The sequence below is a fragment of the Pezoporus flaviventris genome, unplaced genomic scaffold (genome assembly GCF_033815535.1).
Source record: "Pezoporus flaviventris isolate CSIRO_AGI_PZ_B2104156 unplaced genomic scaffold, CSIRO_AGI_Pfla_v1 ptg000025l, whole genome shotgun sequence".
Lineage (NCBI taxonomy): Eukaryota > Metazoa > Chordata > Aves > Psittaciformes > Psittacidae > Pezoporus > Pezoporus flaviventris.
The window spans coordinates 15197364-15224722 of NW_026892573.1; the positions used below are offsets into that span (position 1 = coordinate 15197364).

Consider the following 27359-nt stretch of genomic DNA (forward strand, 5'->3'; position numbering starts at 1 on the left):
CCTGCTACTGTAACATAGGTTTCTACCTCTAGGTCCTTAGCACTGACATGGTTCAAGAGTGCAATCTGAGTAGTCACTTTGAAGTCTACATTCTAACTGATAAGCTGACTTACATGAACCTCAAATGCCATTACTTAAATTACTGCTAATTTTAACTTTCTCATGAAAGTTGAAATACCTTCAAACTGACACATCGTTTCTCTGAAAAGAGGAAATACAGTAGCTTAACTGTTAATACTTGCTCTGTAGCAGAGCTTAGGCTTTCCATCAAAACTGTCCTTATCTGCTATTATCTGTTACGATATTATCAGTATCTTCTCAATTCTGTTATTCCGTTGACAGATCATATGTTTTCTTAATTTCTTGTCCAAATCTAGAAAGGATTTAAGACTTAACAGTAAAATTGCATTGTACACCTAATCTTGAAGTTTTACATACTTTGTACCCTTAAGAAAAGTTTCAATAAAGGACAATCTTCCTAATATATAATGAATATAAAGAAATCTTGCCTTTCTGTAGTCCAGAGGGAGTAGGAAATTTCAGAGGTCATCTGTCTTTAAGTCATTGCTCTCGGCCATACATATAAGAGGCAGGCAGCTAAGATACCTTGGAGTGCTGTTAACTTTCTCTGTAATACAGGAATATGCTTATTTTAGCTCCAAACAATAAAGTTTTATAGACCAGAAGTCTTTGAATTGTAACAGATAGTAAAATGGGATTCCATTACATCTGTGGCACCCTGGTGCTGTGTTTTTTGCTATAGTGGTTAGCAAAGGAAATTCAGTCATATTGTTGCTTGGATGGTTTTCAGATCTGTTCTACTTATTGTGTTTACTAACACAGTATGTTTACAGAAAGAAGTATATATAAATATATAATATAAATAAAAATGTATAAAAATAATAATATATATAAATATATAAAAAGCTTTCAGAATTTAAATCTATCAGGAAAAAGAAAGGTAGTGACCTTTTCATTAGCAAACTATGGTGAATAGCCATTCAGAAAGAATGACAGCTAGTAATAATTAAAAGAAATAATAGATCATTAGGTAACAAATTTAAAGTACTATTAGTTTGAGAAGTGGTAGAAATCACTGGTTTTGCCTTCATTGATTTCTCTAATTGTTTTTTAGCAGTTACAAGAAGTGAACCTCTTAGAGGTTCATTAACATTTATTGCTGATTTTTTCTAATTTGTTTATTGATTTTGTTTGTGCTTTGTCCAGAGTAATGGAAAAAACTGAGATAATGTGGAAAACTGAGGTAATGTGTAGCTCTATTCTACCTCTGTAATAGCTAGCCATTTGAGACGTCCAGAATGCAGGTCAGGATTTTAGATAAAGATGGCAGTTCTGAAATAGAGATCTGTCGCTGGTAAATGTGGTGTTTATTCAGAGGTTGTGTAAAGAAGAGAAGGTAGAAGCACTGTCTTATCTCCTCTCCAGCTTTGTGTTGTCATCTAAGGATTATTCAGAGGATGTGCTGAAAGAACAATTAGAGAGGTAGGAGAAGAATTAAGAAAGGGCAATTACGGGAAGCAGATGTAAGACCAGATGGGATTTTTGTTCTGTCAATGAAAGCTCAAAATGGAAAATTTAGTTTAGACTTCGAAGAACAATATCATTCACTAAATCAGTAGGAAATGTTTTAAATGTGATGAGAGGAAAATGTTAGTAGTATGATGTTCCGTCACATGGACAACCAGGAACACCAAGTCTGCATATCATTCTTTCCCCCTGTGGTGCAGTAATGCAAACTATTAAAATCTATGTGTTTCACAAATTAAGTGGATTATTTTATCCAAAGGGTATGAGATAATGGACATTTTTAATCTCTTAAGAACTAATCTGGTGGCTCCTAAACAGTTTACCAGACTTACTCTGAGGGTGGTGAGGCACTGGAATAGGTTACCCAAAGAAGTGATAAATGCTCCATCCCTGACAGTGTTCAAGGCTAGGCTGGATGGAGTCTTGGGTGACATGGTTTAGTGTGAGGCATCCCAGCCCATAGCAGAGGGGTTGGAACTTGATGATCTTAAGGTCCTTTCCAGCCCTAACTATTCTATGATTCCATTATAGAGCAGGAAGTTTGGTTATCCAGTCTCTTGCAATGGATTGCATGTTTTGGAGAAAGCTGATTTACTGGCATGGCCCATTGCAGCGATAAAAGTCATCAGATCTGTCAACACATCAGAGCTGGGAGGAGCCCAAGTGCTGCTCAGTGTTCTCAGCAGATCTGAGTTCTTGTAGATCTTGTGTTCATTTTTATAGCTCTGCGGTGTTCAACAACCAGGGTTCTTTGTGGTTGTATGTTGCATCAGAAGATTAAACTATAAGGCTACAAGCCTTAGTGAGTGTGTGGTGTTTTTGCTGCAGCTTTTCTGATTGTCTCTTTTTATATTTCCACACAGGTTTGGTTTTTTTTGGGGTTTTCTTTGTTTTCTTTTTTTTTTTTTTTAGAAAAAAAAAGGGTGTGTGTATGAAATGTCCAGAATGCAGTATTTTTGTGAAAGGAAAGTCTGATTTCTCAGAATTTGGAATAGAAGAGTAATATGGACTGAAAAAAAGAGCGAATGTGTATTTTGTACGTTTCTTAGATATGCACATTTTAAGAAGGTCTCACAGAAACAGAGAGGCAAACAATAAACCAGTTGAAAACATGGATTAAATGACTCTGCTGTGTATAGTCTCAATTACGTTTCCCTGAATGAGGTTGAGGAGTTTCAGTATCCCACACATTACAATGATGGCCTTTCTTACAGTTTGCCACTGTTACTCTGAGGCAGACTTGACAAGCATTTTGTTATACAGCACTTGCCAATCTTCTTACAAGTGTTGTGCTTCTGAGGCCATGAGGGGAGATGGAAGAGGTCTGTTGGCCTTGTTAAGAGGGTTGAAGTGTTGAGTGTTGAATAAGCAGAATTGGAAAGCAAAGTTCAGTGAGTAGTGGGAGGATGGGGAGACTGCAAAATCTTGGGTGTTCCCTAAACGCGGGATCTACTTTTCTATTGAAGTCAGTGACGGGAAGTAAAGTAATAATGGTGGTAAGACCAGTATTTATCCATGTAACAAATTCCCTGTTTGCTTAATCTAGAAACCTCCCTGCCTTTCCCCCCTTGTTTAGTACAGGTACCATTATAATTTTTAACAATTGGAAGCTTTTCTTTCAAGTATTTGAAGTTTTGAAGCAATGAAGCCCGATGCTTTAGATATAAACCAAATGTGAACTAATTAATCTTTTTTTCAGGAGTTTGTTTTATAACAATCTTCTATTGCCTACTGTCTTTCTGGATTAGGTCGAAGAAAACCTTTCTCTGCTTGCTTTAATTTCCTACCTACAGGCACATAGATTAGCATACATTCATCTTAAATTAATCTGAATTTTGTTCATTGTTTTGAGTTCTCATATTTTCGTTGTCTTTCACTGCCTGTGCACCATTCTAATTAATTTATCATCAGACTATTCCTTTTTAAAATGGGAATATTATGGAATTTCTAATTTGCTGCCTTTTCATCTTTTGACACTTGCTGTAGAAATTTTAACACTTTTCCCATTTGATTTAATTTTAAGAACTTTCTTAACATTTTAATGTAGTTCTCTGTGGCTATTTCTAATTATAACCTTATAAACAGTGAGCTTACAATACTAAATGTTTTGACATAAGGTACTGTGTAATTTCATCTGCTTCCTTTAAGGAAAAATAACTGGTTTTCCTCTTAAGTTCGTTTGCCTCCTTGAGAGCAGATTTGGACAAAGAAGCTAATAGAAGCATTTTCCCTAGCTTAAATAAATAAAAATAATGGGTGTTAATTTCCTCACTTTTTGATATGGAGCTCTTAAGACTTCTAAATATATATATATATATATATATATATTTGAATACACTTCTTACTTATTCTTTGGACATGTCTTGGGTATTTAGAAAGTAGTTCTTAATATTTCAGTAATTTAAAATAATAGAAAACAATGTACTTCCCAGTTTTGTGATGAAATTGCGTAGTGCTCTTGTTTGTCATTGTCTTATTCAGGAGAGAACAAAAACCACTTACTTACCTGTTATTGCTAGGATGTAAAATCTTTCAGTTCTTTTTGTTGAAAGAAGCTGTTCTTAAAATATCTCTCAGTGCACTCTTTTTGCTATATGACAGTCTCCCCATCACAATATAGTCTTAGAATTTGTTACCCATATATGCTGCTATCTTCACAGAAAACGTGAATATGAACACTGTTTTCACATTTTACAGAATGTGTGTGGTAGGTATGTGCTTCAATTTGCAGGTTGAGTGACTGCAGCTGAAAGGTTGGATTACTTGCTGAGGACCTTAAAGATTTTTCTCACACTTTCAGTGTTAGATAATAGGTTTCACTGGAGGAGGGCAGCATAAAATGAGAGTGGCTGTATCCACCGGCAAGGCACGATGCCTTTGCAGAGGTGGTGGGGAGGTTCACAGTGTTGGGGTGAGCTGGAGGCAGTGTCAATGAGGTGGAAGGAGTCTGGGGAAGAGGGACATCTGGAGCATCCTGGTACAAAGCAGGTTATGGATGTTTTTCTTGCTCTGCTTGCCCCCTGGCAATTCAGTAGCTTGCCTCCTTCAAAATGTGCATGTCCAATTTGTGCATTTTTTAACTTTCAGTCTTGCTTTGAAACTACTGATAGTGCCACAGCTTTGAATCCTGAAGAGGCCATGTTGCACTGTTTCAAGAAAACTCCTGAATTCCAATCCTGTTGTAGAATCGTATCATAGAATCATAGACTGGTTTGGGTTGGAAGGGACTGTAAAGATTATCTGGTTCCAAACCCCCTGCCATGGACAGGGACACCTTCTCCTAGACCAGGTTGCTCAAAGCCCCAGCCAGCCTGGCCTTGAACACTGCCATGGATGAGGCAGCCACAGCTTCTCTGGGCAACCTGTGCCAGTGTCTCACCACCCTCACAATAAAGAACTTCTTCCTAATATCTAATTAAATCTACCCTCTTTCAGCTTAAAGCCATTCCCCCTTGTTCTATCATTACGTGCCCTGTCACCCTAAAATGAGTGTCACTGAAACCTGAGGAACAAGTTAAAGCATTATTTCTGACTTTGATCACAACTAATAAGATATGGAGAAGCCGATTTCTGAAGTGTCTTAGAAGCTTTCAATTTATTCACAGTAAAAGCTGAATTTCTTCACAGTACAAGGTCATGCTGTGCCTGTTCTTTACTGTTGTGTCTGACTTAAGTAGATGTATAGTTATTTTTACCTGGGTATATTTTGGGCACTGTGAAATTGATGGTATTTGTTGAACATTTTGACCCAAGTAAATGCAAAGTATTACTAGTAAGTTAAATTTACAAGTGAGACAAAATTAGATAGCATTGTTCAAATTGACCTAGGTTATTCTTGAACTTATGTACAGTGTACTTGTTAATCCTTTGCAGAACAGAAATATGCTTTACTATTTTAAAGTCAAGAAGAAACAACTTGCAGAAGATTTGTCCCTGCTTACGCATTCTCCTATGCTTTGAGTTGAATTTTACTTCTCTACAGTAATATAATGCAAGCTAATAGATCTCTTTCTCATTTTATAGTTTGGGAATACCTGCTACTGTAATTCAGTTCTTCAGGCACTTTATTTTTGTCGACCATTTCGAGACAAAGTCTTAGCATACAAGAGTCAACCAAGAAAAAAAGAGAATCTCCTTACATGCTTAGCTGATCTGTTCCACAGTATTGCAACCCAGAAGAAGAAAGTTGGAGTAATACCTCCCAAGAAATTTATAACAAGATTACGAAAAGAAAATGGTAACTTCTTTTCTTTTTTTCTTGTGTAATAACCATAGCTATTATGATTTAATTCTGAAGCTGACATAGTGGGATACCTATATATTTGTTACACATGGAAAGTGTTCGTAGCGCTACAGTATAATAAAGAGGTCTCCCTAGAATAAGGGTGTAACCCTGGAGCTGTTTAGAGAAAGACCCCTTGTCTGTCTCACTTCACGTAGCACTGAGTGTATTGTCAGGGGTTGCTTAGGAAATTGCTTGCTAATTTTGCCTCTCTATAAATTGTCTTTTTATAATCAAAATTCACTGCACAACTTTTGCTCTGTGTTTAAACAAACATCACCCTTTGGATGCAGGAATCAGTCTCCCAAACTGAGTGTGTGGGAAGGACAGTAAGACTTTTTCCTGCAAGAATCTATCTTAAAACCCCATAATTTTAAAAATTCATTTAGAATTTATGCAGGACATAGCTTGAGCTACTTTTTGAAGGATTAATGAATTTTAAAATCACAGAGTAGTTTTGTCTTATTTTTTTAAGTGTAATTAATATCCTGAACCACCAGAGATTTCCAGATATTTTAAACATTTCTGGTTTCTTATCTGCAGGGCTAATTGGTCAGAATGTTTTAGAAAATCAGTGTTAAAATATAAATGAAGCCTTGTAATCTAGTACTCAATTTGCATACAGTTATATAAAGATATAACATAAAACCTTTCCAGAAAAGAAATACTGGGTTTGAATAAACTGCATAAGATACCATATTTAACACACCTGTATGTTCATCCTGTTGTAATCTCTGCAAGACTATTTATGCAGAACAAAAAAGTATTTAAATGCTATGATGACCACCTCTGTAGTAAAAACAAGAAATAAAATATTGTGATGACGTTCCTAATTCGAAGTAACCCCTCCAGTAAATGCACACCATAAGTTGTAATAATATTGTTTAAAAAAGGCTCTCAGATAATGTACAGTCTCTTTCCTATGGAGAATAGAAACTGTCATTCAGTTCTTTGGTAAGTATACTTGAGAAATATGCCTGCATGTTGATGCATTTACAGAAATAGTTCATTGTATCAACAAATGTTGACTAAATACAGCAGACGTGGAGAATGGTTCAAATGGAATGCAGAAAGTCAGCCACGGGAGTCATTAAGTTCTTTCCAAAAACTGCTCTTTTTTATGCTTAATTACATCATTCTAAGTGGGAGAAGGCAACTGGAAACTCTTAGAGAAATCAGATGAGAAAGTTCAGCTCTTGTTGGCTTTTTGGTTTTCTTTTAATGATAATACTCTCAACTTTTCTACAGATAAATGGGTAAACTGTCAGGCAGTGATTTACATGGACATCATATATGCTATGAAGTGATTATTGTAAAGGTATATAATTTTGAGCTTTAAAGAAGAGATAATTAATGAATCAGGAATGCAACACCGGTTGTAGGTTCTGTTTCAGTTGTTACCTGGCTATACCAGGGTGATGACTGAGAGCATAATGTATTCCAGATTACAGTGCTGCTGTTCCATTTTTATTTTCAATGTCTGAATACAGCATACATGTATTAATGACCTTAAAGCTTAACTGGCTGGAAGCAGCTGCTGGGTTGAAGTCAGCTGAAGGTATACTGTAACGTTTGCTTAAATTTCTTTAATCGTAAAGTGAACAGTGTGTACCTTTCATTCTGTTGTGCTTACTGCTAATTTACTGACTGGGCACATAGACCTGAGAGATCTGTGACGCAGTGCTGTGAAGAACCTCTGAAGTGTTTAACCTCGAGAGACTTGTAGCTCTTGTTCTGCCTTGATTTACTTGATTAAATAAAGACCTTACAGTTGGATAGATTCAGAGTGAAACTTATTCGTACTCTCAAGAGTAGTGTATTAGTTAATTAAATAAACTTCTTGATTTGCACTCTTGGCTGGCCTTTCCCACTACTTAACCTCTCCAGATTATCTAGATTAGCATCAAGTTCTCTCTACTTTGTTCATAAATAGGGATTTTTTTCTTTTTGAAGTTTACTCCTGGATGCCATCAAGTGATTGATAATAAAGCTTCCAGGTAATTCCTGTGTGCACGTTAAAACTTCAGCTTCACTGAGTATCTTTTCATCTTTCCAGTCTTGGGAATTATCCCTCCACCGAAGGCCAGTTTCATAGTATACTCTTGGACTGTAAGCAAATTGCATGTTATAATTAGCTGAAGTAATTGCACAGTGAAAGACTTACATGATATTAGCTAGTGATATAGAATGCTTTTTAAATTGGCAAGTGAATTTCCTTGTAACAATTCCTGGTCAGAGAGAAGTAGTAACTGTTACTAAATCTGGTTCAATGCCTTTATGGTTTTCTTAGCCCCGTTCCTTATGTGAGGATTTGTAGCAGCATGGAATTTCTCAGGTTGATATCCCAGGGGACTGCAATAAACAGTGTACCAATTTGAACATAAGCCAGAGAGAAGACTTGTGAGAAATAGTTCAACTTTATGCTTTAATCTGTATCATTGCTATACATTGCAAGTATGTGAAACTATTCCCCTTCCACTGAATTAATCCTAAAATTATTATCTTTAGAAATGCTGACAGAGTGAGGACATGAAACATAAAGCATGGTGAATACATTATTATCTATCCAGCAGGTCCATCAGTAATAAAGGTGTCACATATACCAATATCTAGAAGCAATACTTAACATCTTGAAAGGCAAATCTATGTATTTCTAGAAGTCCTTATTTGAAAACTGTTTGCTGGGGCTGGAACTTTAAGCTAATTTGGCTTCTGCAAGTACTACCTTACTTAAAAGGCTTCGAGAAAGAAAATACTTGTTTAAAAGTAGCAGTATCTCTACATTTTTAGTCTTACTCTTACTTTCATTGCTAGTATTTATGACACTGTGCTTATGACAGAGCAGTAGGCTTAAAACCCTGAAAGTGAAAATAAATAAAGCAACATTTTGAGCATTTATTTTTCATGTTCTTCCTGTGATAGCACATATCATAGGATCTTATACTGGTTTGGGTTGGAAGGGACCTTAAGGATCGTCTAGTTCCAGCCCTGCTGCCACGGGCAGGGAAACCTTACACTAGACCAGGTTGCTGAAAGCCCCATCTGGCCTTGAACACTTCCAGGGGTGGGGCATTCACAACTTCTCCGGAAAACCTGTTCCAGTGCCTCATTACCTTCACCTTCTGGTTCCTTACATGTTCTTGAATCTGACTTGCTGTGAGTGGTTCTTAAATCTCCCAGTCCCTATGTTTACCTTCTGCTACTTGGGCGGTGTGGCTGGAGCACTTGCTGGTGAAGACCAAGGCAAGAAAGTCACTAAGTAGCTTAGTCTTCCCCATATCCTGGGTAACAGGTTTCCTGTTTCCTTACTGAGAGGGCCCACATTTTCCCCATTCTTCCTTTTATCATCAGCATACCTGTAGAAGCTTCTCTTGTTGCCCTTGGTGTCCCTGGTCAGGTTTATTTCTGTCAGGGCTTTGGCTTTTCTAACCTGATCCCTGGTTGCTCAGACAATTTCTGTGTGTTCCTCCCAGGCTAGCTGTCCTTGCTTCCAGCCTCTGTAGGTTTCCTCTTAGTGCTGGAGTTTCTCCAGGAGCTCCTTTTTCATCCATGCAGGCCTCCTGGTGGTTTTGGACTTCCTTTTTGTCGGGATGCATTGCTTCTGAGCTTGGAGGAGGGGATCCTTGAATATTAACCAGCTTTCTTGGGCTGTTCTTCCCTCCAAGGCTTTATCACATGGTACTCTACCAAGTAGACCCTGAAGAGGCCAGAGTCTGCTCTCCTGAAGTCCAGGGTAATGATCTTGCTGTGCACCTTTCTCACCACCCTAAGGATGTTGAACTCCACCATTTCTTGGTCACTGCAGGCAAAGCTGCCCCTGAGCTTCATGTTCCCCGCAGCCTCTCCTAGTTGGTGAGAACAAGGTCCAGCATAGCACCTCATTGGCTCCTCTGTCACTTGAAGAAGGAAGTTGTCCTCAACTCACTCCAGGAATGTTCTGGATTGCTTATGCCCCGCTGTGTTATCCCTCCAGCAGGGATTGGGGGTGATTGAAGACCCCCATGAGGGCCAGGGCTTTTGAAGGTGAGGTTGCTCATATCTGTCTGTTGAGAGCCTTATGCCTCTCATACAGACATTGAAGCTTCATGTAGATGAGGAAACATTTCCTGTCATAAGTTCTCAGTTAATTTATGGAAAGTGTCAGTGTCTAATGCCATTTGATATGCCCTATGTTATCCAAGACATCGACCTAAGCTTGGCAGAGATATCATAGCCCCTATAGGAGAGTGAAATCATCATGGACTGGCATGTGGAGGCTGCATGGGAGGCGCTATAAAATTTCAGATGGCACTGTATGTACACCTGTGTTTAAGTAGCTGAATCATGCCCTAGTTTGCTTGCAGAATGGCTCACTCCTCTGTTAATTCCCATCAGGTGAGAGATTTCTGGGAATGTAAGCTGACATGCCCTCCCCTCTTCCCATCCCCTATGTTTTTGGCTTAGTTTATGAAGTATGCATTTTGTATTGGTGTTGTATTATCATGAACAATTCAAGAAATAAAGACTGGTTTTGAAATTTGACTTCTCTTAAAAATATTTTTGTAGTGTGGCACTAACCAATCAAATAAAAACTCTTCTGTCATTTTATGTTGTAGAGCTTTTTGATAACTACATGCAGCAGGATGCACATGAGTTCTTAAACTATCTATTAAATACAATTGCGGATATCTTGCAAGAGGAAAGAAAACAAGAGAAACAAAATGGTCGCCTACCTAATGGCAACATCGACAATGAAAATAACAGCCCGCCAGACCCAACCTGGGTTCATGAAATCTTTCAGGGAACATTAACTAATGAAACCAGATGTCTTACGTGTGAAACTGTAAGTCTGTATGTAATTCATAAAATGAATTCTTCTTTGTTTCAGAACTTCATGTTTCCTTATTCATTTATCTCAACAGACTAACGTCCTAGTTTTTTTCTTTAGAAATCTTATGTTCATATGAACATTTGCATTTTTTCTTTGTTACTGAGAAAATTTCAGCAACTCATCTGTGAATTGTAGGAAAAGGGTTATGTTGATATTAGGAAAATGCTTACATGAATTTTTGTCAGTGTGATCATAGTCGGCTTCCCCTCTACTCTACTCTTGTGAGACCCCACCTGCAGTACTGCCTTCAGCTCTGGGACCCCAACTCAAGAGGGCCATAGACCTGCTTGAGCGAGTCCAGAGGAGGCCATGAAGATGATCAGAGATCAGAGATCATCTTTAGCCTTTCAATACTTAAAGGGGGCCTCCGAGAAATCTGGAGTGAGACTTTTTACAGTGACAGCACAAGGGGGAATGGTTTTAAAATGAAAGATGGGAGATTTAGATTAGGTATTAGGAAGAAATTCTTTACCATGAGGGTGGTGAGACACAAGCAGGTTGTCCAGAGAGGCTGTAGATGCTCCATCTCTGGCAGTGTTCAAGGCCAGGTTGGACTGGGCTTTGAGCAACCTAGTCTAGAGGAGGTGTCCCTGCCCATGGCAGGGGAGTTGCAACAAGGTGGTCTTTAAGGTCCTTTCCAACCCAAACCAGCTAAGATTTTATGATTCTGTGAATTTCAAAATTTAGAGAATGCTAAATTGATGTATCCCTAAGAGCAATGAAGCCTGCTACTTGGGGATGCGGAGTTCTCAAATTTAATGTCATGATGACCTAATGTCATGCTTAGTGGTAATAAGTATTGTGATTCAGCTTCCACCAATTTCTGGTTTTAAATTTAAAGCCATTGAAATCAAGAATCTGTGGTTGGCTTTTAGCACTGAGACTGGGATTCTCAAAGAACATAACAATGTGCAGGAGAAATAATGCTTTTTTATATGTCTTTTCACAGGAATTCTGATATTAGACCCTGAGAAATAAACTACTCATTTGAGCAAGCTATATAAAATTTTCTCTGGAAATAGATCTATAATAAGAAAAAGCATATATTTCAGAAAAAAATCATAATTGAATTTTAGCAGCTTGAGAAAGAGAAAAAGCAGTACAGCTTGAAAATCACAGTAATTCTGTTATGATCTATTCGTTAGATATAAAGAAAACCTAAATTACTGTTATTTTGCATGACTTCATACCTGTTTTGCTTAAGTTAGGTAATGAATGTATTTCAGCATGACCTTGGAAAGAAAGAATTAATCAAATTAAATCTGTATGTTTCACATGGGATTTTCTCCATCTTCTAGAAATACTCACCTGTCTTTTATTTCAAAGAAAATAGCTTCCTAATGTCATATATAATGTATCTACAGACCTTAGCAGATCATGGTATTTTGCTTAATTCAGGTGATGATTTCTGGCTACCATATTTTCTTTCCTGGTGGGTTTCACCTCTCTAATAACTATCTCATGGAAACTGTCAATTGCTTCTCTTTTAGTTTTTTAACTGATTTTGTTTTTCTTCTTGAAACATGAATTTAGCTTAGTCTGTTAACATGACTGACATCATTACCTTTCCTTATTATGGCATCGTAAGTTACTGCTGTCAGGATTTTGATCTAGATAATAGTCCTTAATACAGGTTTTTAATGCTGATATGCTCTTTGCATACTTTATTAGTTACCAGGCCTATCATAATTTTGAGTTTTACTAAGATGAGTCAATTCTATTTTTCTGTTAGCTATTGCTGAACAGGATACACCATGTCTGTTTGCCACTGTGCCTCCTTGGACGGTTGAATATTAAATTCAGTGTTGTAATGCACATGAGGTTTTAGTGTATTAGGGCCTTTGTCTTCCAATAATAGTAATTTTGATTTCTAATTATCTACAAACTATTTTATCAGCTTCTGTCTATTCAGTGTATCAGCTTGTTTCTAATTAAAACACAGTGACCTGAAAATGAGTACTTAGATTTAGACACATTAAATAAGTTCTGTTGCTGTGAATATTATCTTACTTTCAAATATAGTGATATTGTTTTAATGTTTATTGGAAGCTGTTGGCATTTAGACTCATTCTGTGTTAAGACATATAATTTAAGTGTCAGGAGTACTTGAATGCAGCTCATGCGGAAGATTACACAGAAACGGTGGATGAATTTGTGCTTTTTAATGATAAGACAATAACCTTAGGGTTTTTTAAATTTGGAATTTAACACATACTTAAATGCAAAGCATAATATATCTTTGCTCTAAGTGAGAATGAGTATCTTCTAACTGGCCAAACCTTCTCCGTGTTCCTAAAATCACCATGGCAAGATTTTGTTCTAATTTGAGTAGTCCTGACTGTAGAAAAGAGCTTCTTTCCAGGACACACAGTCTCAGCCCATCCTTGTGATAAAAAAATTAACTGATTAAAGATTTATCCTCAGTTTAAGTATGGACAGTGAATACAAGGAACATAGATATGATTCTTTAACGAAGATTTGTGTCGTGGGTCAAGCCACACCGTAAAGTAAATGTTACAACATGGACTGCAAGTTGTCTGTACACGCCTTTAATGTGATTTTGTGTTATGATGATTTCTCCCTTCCTGGATAGAGGTAGTATGATGAAGTGAATGGTACAAATTTTTGTGGCTAATTGATAAAAATGATCCAGAAGTTATTTGGTTTTACAGATTTATCTACACAGTTTAAGGGAATCATAACAGTAAACAAAAAATAATATAATTGACCACATTGAGGTTAAATCCGTAACAGATAAATGTGGGTAATACTTCTACAGAGAAAAATAGGAAATTGTGTTGGGTCAAAAGCACCAAATGTATCAATAATGTTTTTCTACAGCTGATGGTCTTGCTCTTGTGTTCAAATGACTCTATAGGGCATAAAGTTCTGGCTCAATTCTACTTTGGACTGAGAGAAGGCAATAAGGCAAATCTCAGTAGTCTCTCTTCTGGGAGTACTATAGATACTATAGAAATGTTAACTATGCCCTACTTTTTTCTCTTTTTTTTTTTTTTTTCAATAAAACCAAGATAAGTCATGTCTTTTGTTTCAGCTTCATTTAAAAATAGTTTCTGGTTTTGCACACAGGGGAGCCTACAGTTGCAAAACCTTTTTTGTCAGTAAGCTGATTCACATTGCTAGTGAAATTCCAGACTGAAAGAGATAAAAATTCCAGGAATTGTAGCCTTCTGAGTTTTCTGTTCTTCGTGACATTGGTTGTCAGAGTACTACAGCTGAGCTGTTTGAGTGCAATTATGTCCTTGATGTGAGAACATACCATCCCCTTTAGCCAGGATACTGGAGCACCCAAATTCTTCACAATTATTCAGATATTCCTGTTAGGAGCGCTCAAATGGCTGTTTGAACACATCAAGGCTTGATTCTGCAAGTAATGAGGTCTTCTGAACATGTCCATCTTTTCTTCATTCTCTATATAATTAAAAGATATATATATATATATATATATAGCATTGGTGACTTTAGTCTAAGAACCTTAGTGGTGTTTATTTGAAACAAAACCTCTGCAGAAGCAGGGGGACAAGCAGGCTGCTCAGAGTGGAGGGTGACTTTTTTGTTTAATTAAAACTGAGTTAATGCTAAAAAAAATAAGTACTGTTCAAATACTAATGTTCAAAACCTCTTTATTTTTAAGACTAGCAATTTCTAAATTATCAACATAGATGGAAAAAATCCACTTGTCCTTTCAATACAGCCTTTAATGGTTCTTCATGATCCTAAGTGCACAATGGACCATCTAATCTGAGAGAGGTTCTTTAAGGCTGCATTATCTGTAAGAATGGAAAAATTCCTTTTGTGAACTTCTGGTTTCAGCACCGATCTCTCTTTAACCAAGCACAAGGCATCCCTTTCATCTTCTCCATCTCCTCCCTGCACTTACAGCTTCTGTGTGAGATAAAGCTGCCAGTGAAATCTTTGTCGTTCCATGGAATTTTTTTTTTATTAGACCAAGAGAGGAAGAATTCTCTAATTGCATGTCTGAATAACACTGATCACGAGTCCTTAATTCCAGCTGTCCTAACTGAAGACTGCAGCAGAGTATTTTCTGGAACTGATGTGTTTTTTTCCTGAGCCATTCTTAATCCCTAGGCTAAGATGACTTCCACCAGAGTTCTTAGTGTTATGAATTTAAGTTTGATAATTCCAAAAGCTTTAACTTAATTTCAGAAGGTTTTGATTTGTTGTGTGGCATTAATTCTCAAAAATAGTTGACTATCTGTATCCATTTTTTTCCCCCATATATGTTGTCCTTAGGAACTGTGTGTTTGTTGTCTCTTGATAAGATATATGAAGAAAAAATTCCCAAATCTCTTTTTATTCTGAGTTGAAAGGGAACAGATCTCATATGTTTTGAAGGTCAGTTTACAATAGTTCTCTGGTAGCTGTTTAACTTTTCCTGCTTTCAATCAACAAACTGCAGCCAGGCATCTTTTCTAAAAGCATTTACTTTTGTACCTAGGAGTAATAAAAGGGAGAGAACATTTTCAACAGTGACATTGAGTATCTCTAGAGAGGAAACACTAGCAGACAAAAGTTAAGGCTGCAGACTGCTGTTTCCTAAACCTTTTGATAACATAGCTGGTTTTCAGGGCAGCTGTGGATTTCATCCGTCACTGTTTTTCAGGATTGGTAATGGAATATATTCTCTCCTTCTAGGAATTTCTTTTTGTAAGAAATGGCTCTGTACTATTCTATCCCTATCAGATCTAAGTCCCAGGCTCTCGTTTACTAACTAATTTGCTATCTGCTGCTCATTTAATAGTGTGACTCTAACCAGGAAGAGGCTTCAAAGTATTTGTGCTGTTTATTAAGGACACTATGACATGCAAATACACAGCCCTCAGTGGGAGGGAATCACAGGAGAAGAACAGTGGTGAAAGCGCTAAATGGAAGATGATTGTGTTCTTTTGAAAAGGGTGAGGTGTACAAGGAACTTGGCATTAATATTGTTGAGCTGCAGTCACAACATAATGACAGCTGGCATTACGTGCCCTCACAGACACATGCACACTTCCATCTTTCTGAAAAAAATAAGAAACAGATCTAGCAAATCTCTGAAATAGAAAGGCCACTTAAAACAGTTTTTAAAAGGCTGTTATAAAGTAAGAGAGGCATTCTGTCCATAGAAAATGGTACTGAGAAACAGAGATAAATTCATATAACTTGGTTTAACTATAATCTGTTGGTTCTTTTCTCATGCAGATAAGCAGCAAAGATGAAGACTTCTTAGACCTTTCAGTTGATGTGGAGCAGAGTACTTCAATCACTCACTGTTTAAGGTAGACACAAAAATCTGAATCTTCATAGTTTGTCTTTTATCTTTAACCGAAAAAGCAGAAAGTAAAACTAAAAGCTCACAATTCTAGCTTATGTAGACTTAATACTATAAAATTATAGTACATCTTTTTATGTATATTTCAGAAAACAAAATCGTATCCGTAGCATTTCTTTTTTTTTTTTTTTCATTCAGGGGTTTCAGCAACACAGAAACTCTGTGCAGTGAATACAAATACTACTGTGAAGAATGTCGCAGTAAGCAAGAAGCACATAAAAGGTACATTGGATTCCAGGAGGACAAAAAATAACCTGTGCATTTCATGAAAATACTCTTGATTTCCTTGTGTGTCTGTGTATGAGGCAGGGGGAGAATGTTCTTTTTCCCTTAGTTTTTCTCACTCTTCCTCCACTTAAGAATAACTTAGTTTCCAATTGCTGTAAGAATCAGTTTGATAGAACTTTTTTTTCTGATTCAATCAGAATGAGGCTTGTAATTTTTTTTGTTAAGTGAGTTTCCAGTTTCTTGAAAGTTCACAGTTAGTTGTGCTAAACTTCTGCTTCACAGTGCTCTTGAAAAGCATCAGGAGCTCTGTAGAAGCCTGAAATTCATTATATTTAAAACCAGTTCTTGTCTGCCTAATAATCCTTTTAGTCTTGCTTGCACCTTTGAAAAACCTCTGATTTTGTGTACTGTCTGGTATTTATTATCTGGGAAGGTATTTGGTTGAAGGGGTGGGAACGCTGACATGCTCTACTGGTTGTACCACTGATTCTGGTTATTTGGTTTAACCATAGATTCAGCACATGGCTTTGGCATATCTCATCTGCAAAGGCTGCCTTCACACATTGCCTAAGCTTACTAATTGGTGTGTATTAGAGGGTTGTGAAGCCAGGTCTGTCCTGTTGTTTTTTCTGTTGTCTGCGCTCTTTTACTGTGTGGGAGGAGGTAATGTGATTCCTGGCCAATATAAGCTGTGTTGATGTAAACCTGTACTGTAGGCACTGCCATATTGGCAAAACACAGCTTTTATCGTTTGTGCTCTTCATATGGGGCTTAAGTTCAGTTTCACTACAGTCATGATTTTCTTTGGTCCCTATTAACAGGGAGCTTATCTGTGATAGTGTCTACTCAGTTAGCAAAACTGGTGTACCGGATCCCTTCACCAGTGAGAGAGCTATTCTCACAGCTACATTACAAGAAGAGGACATAATTTTGAAAAAAGAAATAGAGCAGAAATTATATCTATATCTCAGTAATACAATAAATTGTAACCCTTCTGAAAAATAGTTCCTTCTATCATCTTTCTGCCCTTTTCCTGCTTTTTCCATTTCCTAGTTCATTTGCAGGCCATGGAGAAAATTTGAGTCTAGCAGGGTTTTCCTACAGGTTAGGGTCAGTCTGAGTTTAATGAGAAAAAGGGAAGGAAGGTGAATTTTCAAGGAGTTTGTCCCCAGGCCCCTCTCTTCTGAGAAATGTACAGACATAATTCCTGATACTCTGAAAATACGGTCTCAGTAGACAAGTCTGAAATCTGGGCTGTGTTGTTGAGGTTGCTGAGCTAGTTTTCAGGGCTGAAATTCATCACAGTGTTGATCTAAGGTAATCAGCTGTGCTGAGAAGCAGAGCACTCCAGCTTGGCCGCTCTTTTAGTGTGGGCAGATTCATTGCCCAGAGAGTGGAAGTCTGTTTGCTACCAGGCAGCTGTGGTTGGCTGAGGAGGATTTGTAGGCACTGGTGCAAGATCTCAATACCTCCAGCTAGGGAAAGGGGCCCATGTGCTCTCAGTAAAACTAGGTAATCTGGCTTTGACTGGCATAAAATAATGCTGCAATATTTGTACCAAATTGCTATTCTAGAGCACAGCATTATCTTGTTTGGGTAGAAGGAGGTATGATGCGTGACAGTGTGCTTTTTATAACCCTTGGGGATGCTAAATGAATGGCTTGATATGAAAACTTGGAGTAATATATATGTAACAAAGTGGCGTAACAGTGCTTACTTTAAAAAGCATGTTTGACTCGGCTGGTTTACTGAGTAATTGGCCTGAAACAGGGTACCTGGAACAACTTTATTGCAATACCTCCACTGTATGCTGAGTGGGATCTAGGTTTTGCCTTTGGGAACTCAGAAAAGCTGTAGGTAGGTACATTTAAAAATGAAATTCTGTGCTATATGGTCTTTATGTCTAAATTACTATATGGGTTCATCATGGCTGTTATAGCTTATTGTTCTAAATGCATTTGCAATTCTCAATTGTTAAAATCCACCTTTAGCAACACAGGACATACTTGTAAACAGCTGAATAGTTGAGCTTCTTTTAATGCTTGCAGAACTATTTTAAGACTTCAGTAAGACAGGTTTCCTGTTTGTTGATATCAACTGAATGTTTTGGATGGATATTGGAAATACTGTTGGATTTTGGTTTGTTTTTTGATTTATTTTTCAGGATGAAAGTAAAAAAGCTGCCTATGATTCTAGCTCTCCATTTGAAGAGATTTAAATACATGGATCAGCTGCATCGATACACAAAACTCTCTTATAGAGTAGTTTTTCCTTTAGAGCTTCGTTTGTTTAACACCTCAGGAGATGCCACCAATCCTGACAGAATGTATGACCTTGTTGCTGTGGTAGTTCATTGTGGAAGGTAATAACTCTTATTTTATGCAGGCATTTTTGTGTAGTGTAAGTATGTTTAAAAATCAGAACAAAGCATCCACTGCCACACAACTCTAATAGCATTAAAGACATCTTAAATGAAAAGTTTCTTAGGAAAAAAAACATTGTGGGTAGGTGGTACCAATCCTGACAGCATATAGCTTTGTTGCTGTGATAGTAAAAAGTGATAATGGTGTATTTCACATCACAGATCTTTGTGTGAACTTAACTACTTTTAAAACCCCCCACAAAATTCGCAGTATCGTATTGCTGTAATACCATTAAAAGATCACTTTAAAAAAGTTTCTTAGGAAGGAAGGTGTTATGGAACAGATTCCTTTACAAACCTTTTCCTTTAGGGTGTTTTCTTTTGAAGGCTTGAGCAGCATTTTCTGAAATATATCCATATATTAATAATTTTGTTGATTGCTTTTGTTTCCTTGCTTTTGGAATATGACTGTTAGAGTTGTATTTGATTTTGCTATGTTCAACAAATGTTCTTGTGGCTTCAAGTCTTAAAAAGGGCTGCTCTACAAACTGCTTATTGAGTAGATATAAGCCCCGAAGATGAAAGTGATGGTTTAACAACTAGAATCACAGAATAATTTTATGTTGTGAAGCTCAAAGCGGGACTAACTTTGATATTAGGTTGCACTGTGCTCAGTCTTGTGGCTGGGATTGCTGATTCACTGCCTCTTTGGGCGGTTTGCTCCAGTCCATCAGTGTTCTCACTCACGCCTCCACTCCTCCCTAGATAGACCTAGGATTACAGTAGACCTAAGATGACTACAACTCAAGTTGGCCAGGACAGTTTTGGAAATAAACCTTTGTGCCATAGTTTTCGTGAATGCTTTTGTTTTGGATTATAGGGAAAATCTGTCCATATCTGACCATTCTGTCAAATTCTGACCATTTCTCTCTCCCTCATTCAATCTGCAGTTTTGGGACTGCATTCTTAGAGCCGTGGCACAATACAAACCTTGTTTTCATTGAGTTATGCAATTTGGTACAGAGACATGTCCCTCACAGGTGGCAACCTTCCCTCCCTGATCTAGACATAAAATTTGTATTGAGTGCTGTTAGCCAGTTGAGGCAGTTCCAAAACTGCTTTAAGTAGTCCTCCATTTTGAGTTGTAAGGTTCAGCTATTTTGGAAAGTGTGTTATTTCCTTACTTGAAACCTGATTAGAAAAAGGACACCATTAGAGTTGGGTTTTTTTCTGTCATAATTGTGAAGAAATTTCTTGTCTGCCATAAGCTGAAAAGCTGTGAATTATAACAGTTTTAGTTTAATTGTGAGCCCTTCTTGTTGCTGTGAGGATTCTTGGGACTTCTAAACTGTCAGTTTAATTCAGTTTTTGTTTACAGTGGGTCAGATAGAAAGGTTTCTGATAGAGACTGTAGATGAACAACAGCAGCTCTGCAGCTTCTTTCTGAAGATCAGAAGTGTAGGTTGGGATTTGTTTTTTAGTTTCATTTCTCTGTTTCTTCATTTATATTTTCAATGCCTGTGCTGTTTATTCCTCATTTGAAAGTATAATCCTTCTTTTAACACAATATTAAATGTAGAGATGAGTAGGACCTTATTATGAAGATGATGTAAGTGGAGGGGGAAAAAAGGAAAAGCAGAAATTTTAGTGGTAACCATTTTAATTACTGCTAAATATCACTTTTCTCCAAGAAAAAAATGTAGTGAAATATATTCCTACATACTTATGTGTTACTGTCTGTGTTCTTTCCTAATTTTATTCCACAGTGGCCCTAACAGAGGACATTACATTGCAATTGTGAAGAGTCATGATTTCTGGTTGCTTTTTGATGATGATATTGTTGAGGTAAGCTTTGTGTAACCGTGGCCTTTTTTTCTAATAGTGACCAGAGCGTGTGCTCACACTCCCTCCCCCACCCGTGTACATGATTAATTAAAGTGAAATGACTGATATGCTAATGGGGAGGGTTCAATCGAGTCTAAACAAGCACTAGCTGAGTGCAGAGCTGTTCCTTGCAATTTGACTGTACAATACTTTGAATACTTTGAATTGCATTTTGTTTTTTATACTTAGAAGATGCTTCCTTGTTTATGGCCATTGTCTTTCACCTTTGTTTGACAAAACATTCCTGTGGCCAGGATACAAGGCAAATAAAGATACATGAAAAACCACGAGGTGCTTGGTGACAGCCAGCATGGCTTTACTAAGGGGAAATCCTGCCTGACCAATTTGGTGGCCTCCTATGATGGGGCTACAGAACCGATAGACACAGGTAGAGCAGTTGATGTCATCTACCTGGACTTGTGCAAAGCATTCGACACTGTCCCACACAACATCCTTGTCTCTAAATTGGAGAGACATCAATTTGCTGGATGGACCAGTCGGTGGATAAAGAACTGGCTGGATGGCCGCACACAAAGAGTTGTGGTCAGTGGCTCAATGTCCAGTTGGAAACCAGTAACGAGTGGTGTCCCTCAGGGATCGGTGTTGGGACCGGTCTTGTTCAACATCTTTGTCGCTGACATGGACAGTGGGATTGAGTGCGCCCTCAGCAAGTTTGCCGATGACACCAAGCTGTGTGGTTCGGTTGATACCCTGGAGGGAAGGAATGCCATCCAGAGGGACCTCGACACCCTGTGAGGTGGGCTGATGCCAGCCTTGTGAAGTTTAACCATGCCAAGTGCAAGGTCCTACACCTGGGTCGGAGCAATCCCAGGCACAGCTACAGGTTGGGCAGAGAAGAGATTCAGAGCAGCCCTGTGGAGAAGGACTTGGGGGTGTTGGTTGATGAGAAAATGAACATGAGCCGGCTTCAGTGTGCGCTCGCAGCCCAGAAAGCCAACCGTATCCTGGGCTGCATCAAAAGGAGTGTGACCAGCAGGTCGAAGGAGGTGATCCTGCCCCTCTACTCTGCTCTCGTGAGACCTCACCTGGAGTATTGTGTGCAGTTCTGGTGTCCTCAACATAAAAAGGACATGGAACTGTTGGAACAAGTCCAGAGAAGGGCCATGAGGATGATCAGGGGACTGGAGCACTTCCTGTATGAAGACAGGCTGAGGAAGTTGGGGCTGTTCAGCCTGGAGAAGAGAAGGCTGCGTGGAGACCTCATAGCAGCCTTCCAGTCCCTGAAGGGGGCCTATAGGGATGCTGGGACGGACTCTTCATTAGCGACTGTAGTGATAAGACAAGGAGTAATGGGTTAAAACTTAAACAGGAGAAGTTTAGATTGATATAAGGAAGAATTTTTTTCCTGTGAGGGTGGTGAGGCACTGGAATGGATTTCCCAGGGAGGTTGTGAATGTTCCATCCCTGGCGGTGTTCAAGGCCGGGTCGGACAGAGCCTTGGGTGAGATGGTTGTGTGAGGTGTCCCTGCCCATGGCAGGGGGGTTGGAACTAGATGACCTTAAGGTCCTTTCCGACCCTAACTATTCTATGATTTTATGCAGATAAATTGCTTTTACTGCAGTTCTTTTCCAAGGGCAGTTCATTGGAACAAGCCATTTGTTCATATTGTCTAGGAGCTTATGATTTAATGCAACAGATCAATATAGTCGTCTGTTTTACCAGGTATCCTGAATTGTTTCAGATGAAGGTGTAACAAAACTCAAAATAGGTAAAAACTTCAGATTTTTGAAATTTGACCCTAAAATTTTCGAGTTAATCACTGAAACATGAGCCTTTTGCTTCTGTTGGTATTTTTGCCAGTATTAGCTGTGCTTCCAGGAATTACTCTCATTTAAAAAAAACAAAACAAAACAAAAATGGTTTTTAACTAATTTCTTGGAACATTTTATTCTTTATTCAGAGCAAGAGCAGGAACTGCTGGTTTGCCTGTATTATATCATCTCACGGTTTTTGCTTGTTCCGTTGTCTTCCTTTTGTTCCCCTTGTCTCTGCTTATGCATGAAGTATGATTTTGCTGTCCTTTTCCTGCCTTTATTTGAATTAATCCAATTTATAAAATGAATAGTTTATATTTTCCTTACAGTGCGCAAAAATCTGTGTGATTGAAAAGAAGAAAAATGGGTGAGACAGGTATTGGACTTGCATTGTTAATTGGCAGGCAAGTCGAGTATTGAAGAGTTCTCTCCAAGCCACATTATGGATGTTTTTTCATGCAGGAAATGTCAGACATGGAAATACACAGAACTGTTGGGAAAGTAAAAGGATTGCCCCTGTGTCTTAGCAAGGTAGACAGTAAAGTGAAATGTCTTGATAGGGTCAGAATTTCACTTTTCTCCTGGAAAAAGAGAGCTGTAGTAAATGGCGCATCATTTCACAAGCATCAGGGACAATCTTTTCCAGTGCCAAAGCAGTAACTTGGCAGCAATGTATTTTTTCCTGTTAGCCCTTCTAAAGAGAAAGTAAATAATTTTTTTGGTCTTAAATCTAAAACAATCTTATTCCAAGTAATGGGAATGAGTTGAAATAAAATCTTCCTAAGTGAAGGAAAAATTATCTTTCTGTCTTTTGGCTGTTAGTAGCCTAATTGCCTTTGATTTAAAATGTGGCAAGAGAGCATGCTTTCAGTTTTGGTTCCTTTTGTAGCTGAAAATGTTAACTGTGAAAAGCAGACAATACTCTTCACCTTCTCAACCGAAGTTTTGCATCTTTTCCCCCAGATTTTGATTATAGGAGGCTTTCTAGGCTAAGAGGATCGCAAGCAATCATTCTGCCTTCATTCTCCTCTGCACTGGATTGGCCCATGCTGCTCAGAGTTAGAAATTATAGTTTTTACTTACATTTTTCATATTGATAAATGTCTTAATAGGATATTGTTGTCTTTATAACTTTTTCTTGTGAAATTTGAGCAAGCAGTGCACATAAGATTGCACTTACAGTAGGTTCACTTAATACTTAAAAATGCATATATAAAAATATCTATAGCTGCTGGCTTCTTTGCAGTTGATGATAGATGGGAAACCAAAGCATAACAACTTGAAGAATTATTTGGATTTTATTATTTTATGTAATTATGTGAGTTATTTTTGTTTTGATAGTAGTTTTTAGGTGGAACTTCATGTCATGTATATGCTATGCAAGATATTCTTACTTTATTTTTTTTTTACACACAGAAAATTGATGCACAAGCTATTGAAGAATTCTACGGGTTGACATCAGACATCTCAAAGAACTCCGAGTCCGGTTACATCCTCTTCTATCAGTCTCGGGATTGAGGGGAAACTGTAGTGAAGAGAGATTTTCATGTCTCACATCTCTATCTTGGAATGGAGGAAGCACTGAGAAAAAGGAAAGGAGGGAGCTCCAGGGGCAGTGGCACAGTTTGCACACAACTAAGCAAAGAGTTTGGGATTATTGAGACCTTTGTATCATTTTAATTTTATTTGCTCAGGTATCATGCTTACTACCCATCTCCACTGCATCCCATAAGCAAAAAGAGAGATACCAGCCACTCTTGCAGGAGCTTTCTGTTAGTTAATACTATATCTGTGGTCCTAATTCAAAACCCATTAAGGTCACTGGAGAACCTTTCATGGACTTCAGTGGAGTTTGAATCAGGTTCTAACTGCACTGCCAGGTTGGTGCAATAGGAGCATTAGAAATCTGTATTTTATACAGACTTTGTGTGTAAAAGGTAAAGGACTCTTTGTGAACTTAGATTCCCGTGCTTAAGTTTAAAAGAATGAGGTTCAGGGGATAACGTGTAAGCGAGAAGATATATCTGGGCCCAACACAATTGCCTTCTTGATGGTAGTCGTTTAACTGAAGATTTAAACTGGTGTCAGGGAGGCAAGTATGTTTTGCTTCTCTGAAGAAGCTTACGTTATTTATAATGTATGACCGGGAACAATCAGTCAAGATTATGGCTTTTAATCTCCGTATGGGGAAAGATTTGGTTTGTAATAGTTTATTTTTATTTATAAATTATTGTAACTTAGGATCTTGTGTATTGTCCTTTATTCTAACAAGTATTGGAAATTTTATATATTAATTTGAATTAAAACTAATTATGTTTAAATGTTAAGCAAGAGCCAATATAAATTCTAAAAATAGTGCTTATGATATCTGTCAAAAAATGAATAACACAGAAGAGAGATTTCCTTCTGGAGGAACTGGTATCTAAGTGAGGTACTTTAATAAATTAGAATATCCTCTTTCCATTAATGGGTGAAAAAAAGGTGATCAAACTATTAGAAGCCTTCAAAAATGCATATCATAAGAAAATGATGGTGCAGTGGTGGTATACTGGTCTTTATAGTTTGTTATAGGTTGTTAATGGTTCATACAAATTAGAATGATTTAGATAAACCATTTCAAGAATATTATTCCCGTTCCTAAAAATGGATCTTTTTCTCTTCCTAGCGTCATGGGTGACTCTCAAAAGCCACTCAAGGTCTCAAGTATAAATGATGTCTGAGTAGTAAGAAGAAATAAGTTTGGAATTTCGTGAGACTGAAGATACCACATTCCTCTAAAAGTAATAATTCTTAAATCCCTTAGAGTCAAAATTTCTGAAACTAGGCAGTTTGTCTTGCTTTACGTTTATGAAATAGCATTAAGAATTAAATTTTGACAAAACACCTGATCTGTGAACTACTGTGATTTGACATTCTTCCACTTACCAGGATGTTGCCTGACAGTAGCTGAATGTAATTTCTGGAAAGTCATGGGATGTGCATTCCAGATTATGGCAATCAGGTCTTGGATGTCCTTGTCACTCCCTCTTCAGCTAGTGATTTTTACATTATTGTCATTTTCTAATGTTATTTTATTGATACTGTTACAACTTTTAAAAAGAATGTCTCCTATCTGCTGCTATAACTGACTATTTACTTACCTGTATCTTTTAGCTCAGGAAATGACCACCTATTCACTCAGTTGAACAAATCTTTAACAGGGTCACTAAATAAATTGGGCTATTTAGCAACTGTCATACTGTAAGAAATCGCTTTTGTTAAATGCAAAGTTTCTAAAGCTTTCTAAAGCTTGGTTTGGCTGGAATTCTTTTATAGAAAATTGTGTATCATGATTAAACTACCAGCATTGTAAAGAACAGCTTCAAATATTATGTGAGATGCAGAAAATATGACTGGATTTTTCTAAAGGGATTCAAGTAATTTGAAGTCCTTTTTTCAGCTTTCAGTGGCAAAAAGGTTAAGGGGTGAATCAGTTGGATAATGGTGCATGTTAGAAGGATGAAGTCCTTTGCATACTAAAGGTACAGTATTGTAGAAGAACTGTCACATTACTTTTTGCTAATTCAATATCTGGGGTTTTGTCTTTTTTTTTTTTTTTTTTCTTTTTTTTCTGTTTGGATTTTGGTTTGTTGGGTTTTTTTTTAGTGTAGTAAAAAGCTGAGATTAGTCGCTAAATAGTTTATGCCCTAAAAAAATTGAAAACATTTTTGTTGTTTCACTGGTTTTACTCCTGCTGTGTATTTTTATAAGATACTGACTTTTATTTTGCATAGGGGCTTTGAGGTAGTATTCCAAATTATATATTTCATTTTTATTTTAGTGCAGTTGAAATGATTGTAAATTCTTAATTAAACTGGTATCAGAAGCTGCAACTTAAAACACTGAAAAGACAGAAAAGTGCAAAATATAACTGATGGGTATGTAAAACGTTATGGGCTTTTTTTTCTTGGCTGTAATACAGGAGGGAGCCTGGGAAAGTCATCAGTTGTTGTAAATGGTGGAAATTATTTGCTGTGTAACTATGTAAATGTTAATTGGGACTACAGTCCCTTATTTTGTATATTGGAGCAAAAACCTTCTATTAAATAAAGTATGTTCTCTAAAGGTAAGTACTGTATCCTTTGTGGATCCTGAATGGTCAGCCAGCTGCCATGTGTGCTTTTCAGTGTTTTCAAACCTTAAAAGTATCTGGAATTTCCTGTATTAAGCTAACTGCCATGAGCCATGGAAGGAGAAGTGTGTTTAAATACACTGCATTATATATCTTACTAGATGTGTTGTGAAGAAAATAGTTCAGTGGCAGCCATGGTTTTGGTGGTGTACTTCTCTAGAATTAGTTTTTAAGTAAGTTGCTGGTTTCTGAGGTGGAGAAGGGAGTGTTCTGAAATACTGCTTTCTTCCATTTCCTCAAAAAAAAATCTGTACCTTGCTATTAAATATGCATCTGAGTTACTTGAGGGTTCACCACTTTGTAGGAGGGAAAGCAGAAGGAAAGAAAAACAGGATTTGTTACAGCACCAGCATACCAGAAAGACTGACTGAAGAACGGAGTCCAGCATCAGCAGAAGAAGATGCAGCTGGTTACAACATCGATGTAGGATTTGGTATCAAGTCATTCTTCACTTGGAGTATATGCTACTGTTTGTACAGTTTTACAAACAGTTCATGCCCTGCTATATTCACAGCTGTAATAACCACATCTTTTTACTGCCTGCAAATAATGGCCTTTAGTTCAGATACTTGTAGGAATGGTTAATCTAGTTGTGTTTTAAGAAGTTAGTCCTTAGGTGACAGTCAGGTGTTAGCACATAGGGATTTGATGCTGTTTCAAATTGTCTGCCATGCCCATCGACATTTGCACAGGACTGGTAGGTGTAACGTAAGATTCACCCAAGATCTGTATCCTTCTAGAGCAACAGCTTCAAAGCCGACAGGACATCCTGGCTTGTTCCCCTTGTCTCTGTCTAGGGATTTCCACAAGCAGTTGCATATGCTCTATTTGGATCACACACAGTTGAAAGTCTGTATTGCTTGGTTATATTTTTTGTGGTGGTAT

The 27359-nt window shown here is 37.5% G+C and overlaps 1 protein-coding gene across 1 annotated transcript in view; it reads left to right on the forward strand.

The window, feature by feature from the left end:
* Window positions 1–26571, forward strand: part of USP12 (ubiquitin specific peptidase 12) — a 41883-nt gene extending 15312 nt beyond the window's left edge. The window contains exons 3-9 of the mRNA XM_061457603.1: window positions 5572–5785; window positions 10426–10652; window positions 15924–16000; window positions 16192–16275; window positions 18446–18643; window positions 20410–20488; window positions 23720–26571. Of these exons, the coding sequence (XP_061313587.1) occupies window positions 5572–5785; window positions 10426–10652; window positions 15924–16000; window positions 16192–16275; window positions 18446–18643; window positions 20410–20488; window positions 23720–23821 (981 nt within the window). The 3' untranslated portion in view covers window positions 23822–26571. The remainder of the gene's footprint in view (window positions 1–5571; window positions 5786–10425; window positions 10653–15923; window positions 16001–16191; window positions 16276–18445; window positions 18644–20409; window positions 20489–23719) is intronic.
* Window positions 26572–27359: the final 788 nt, after the last annotated feature.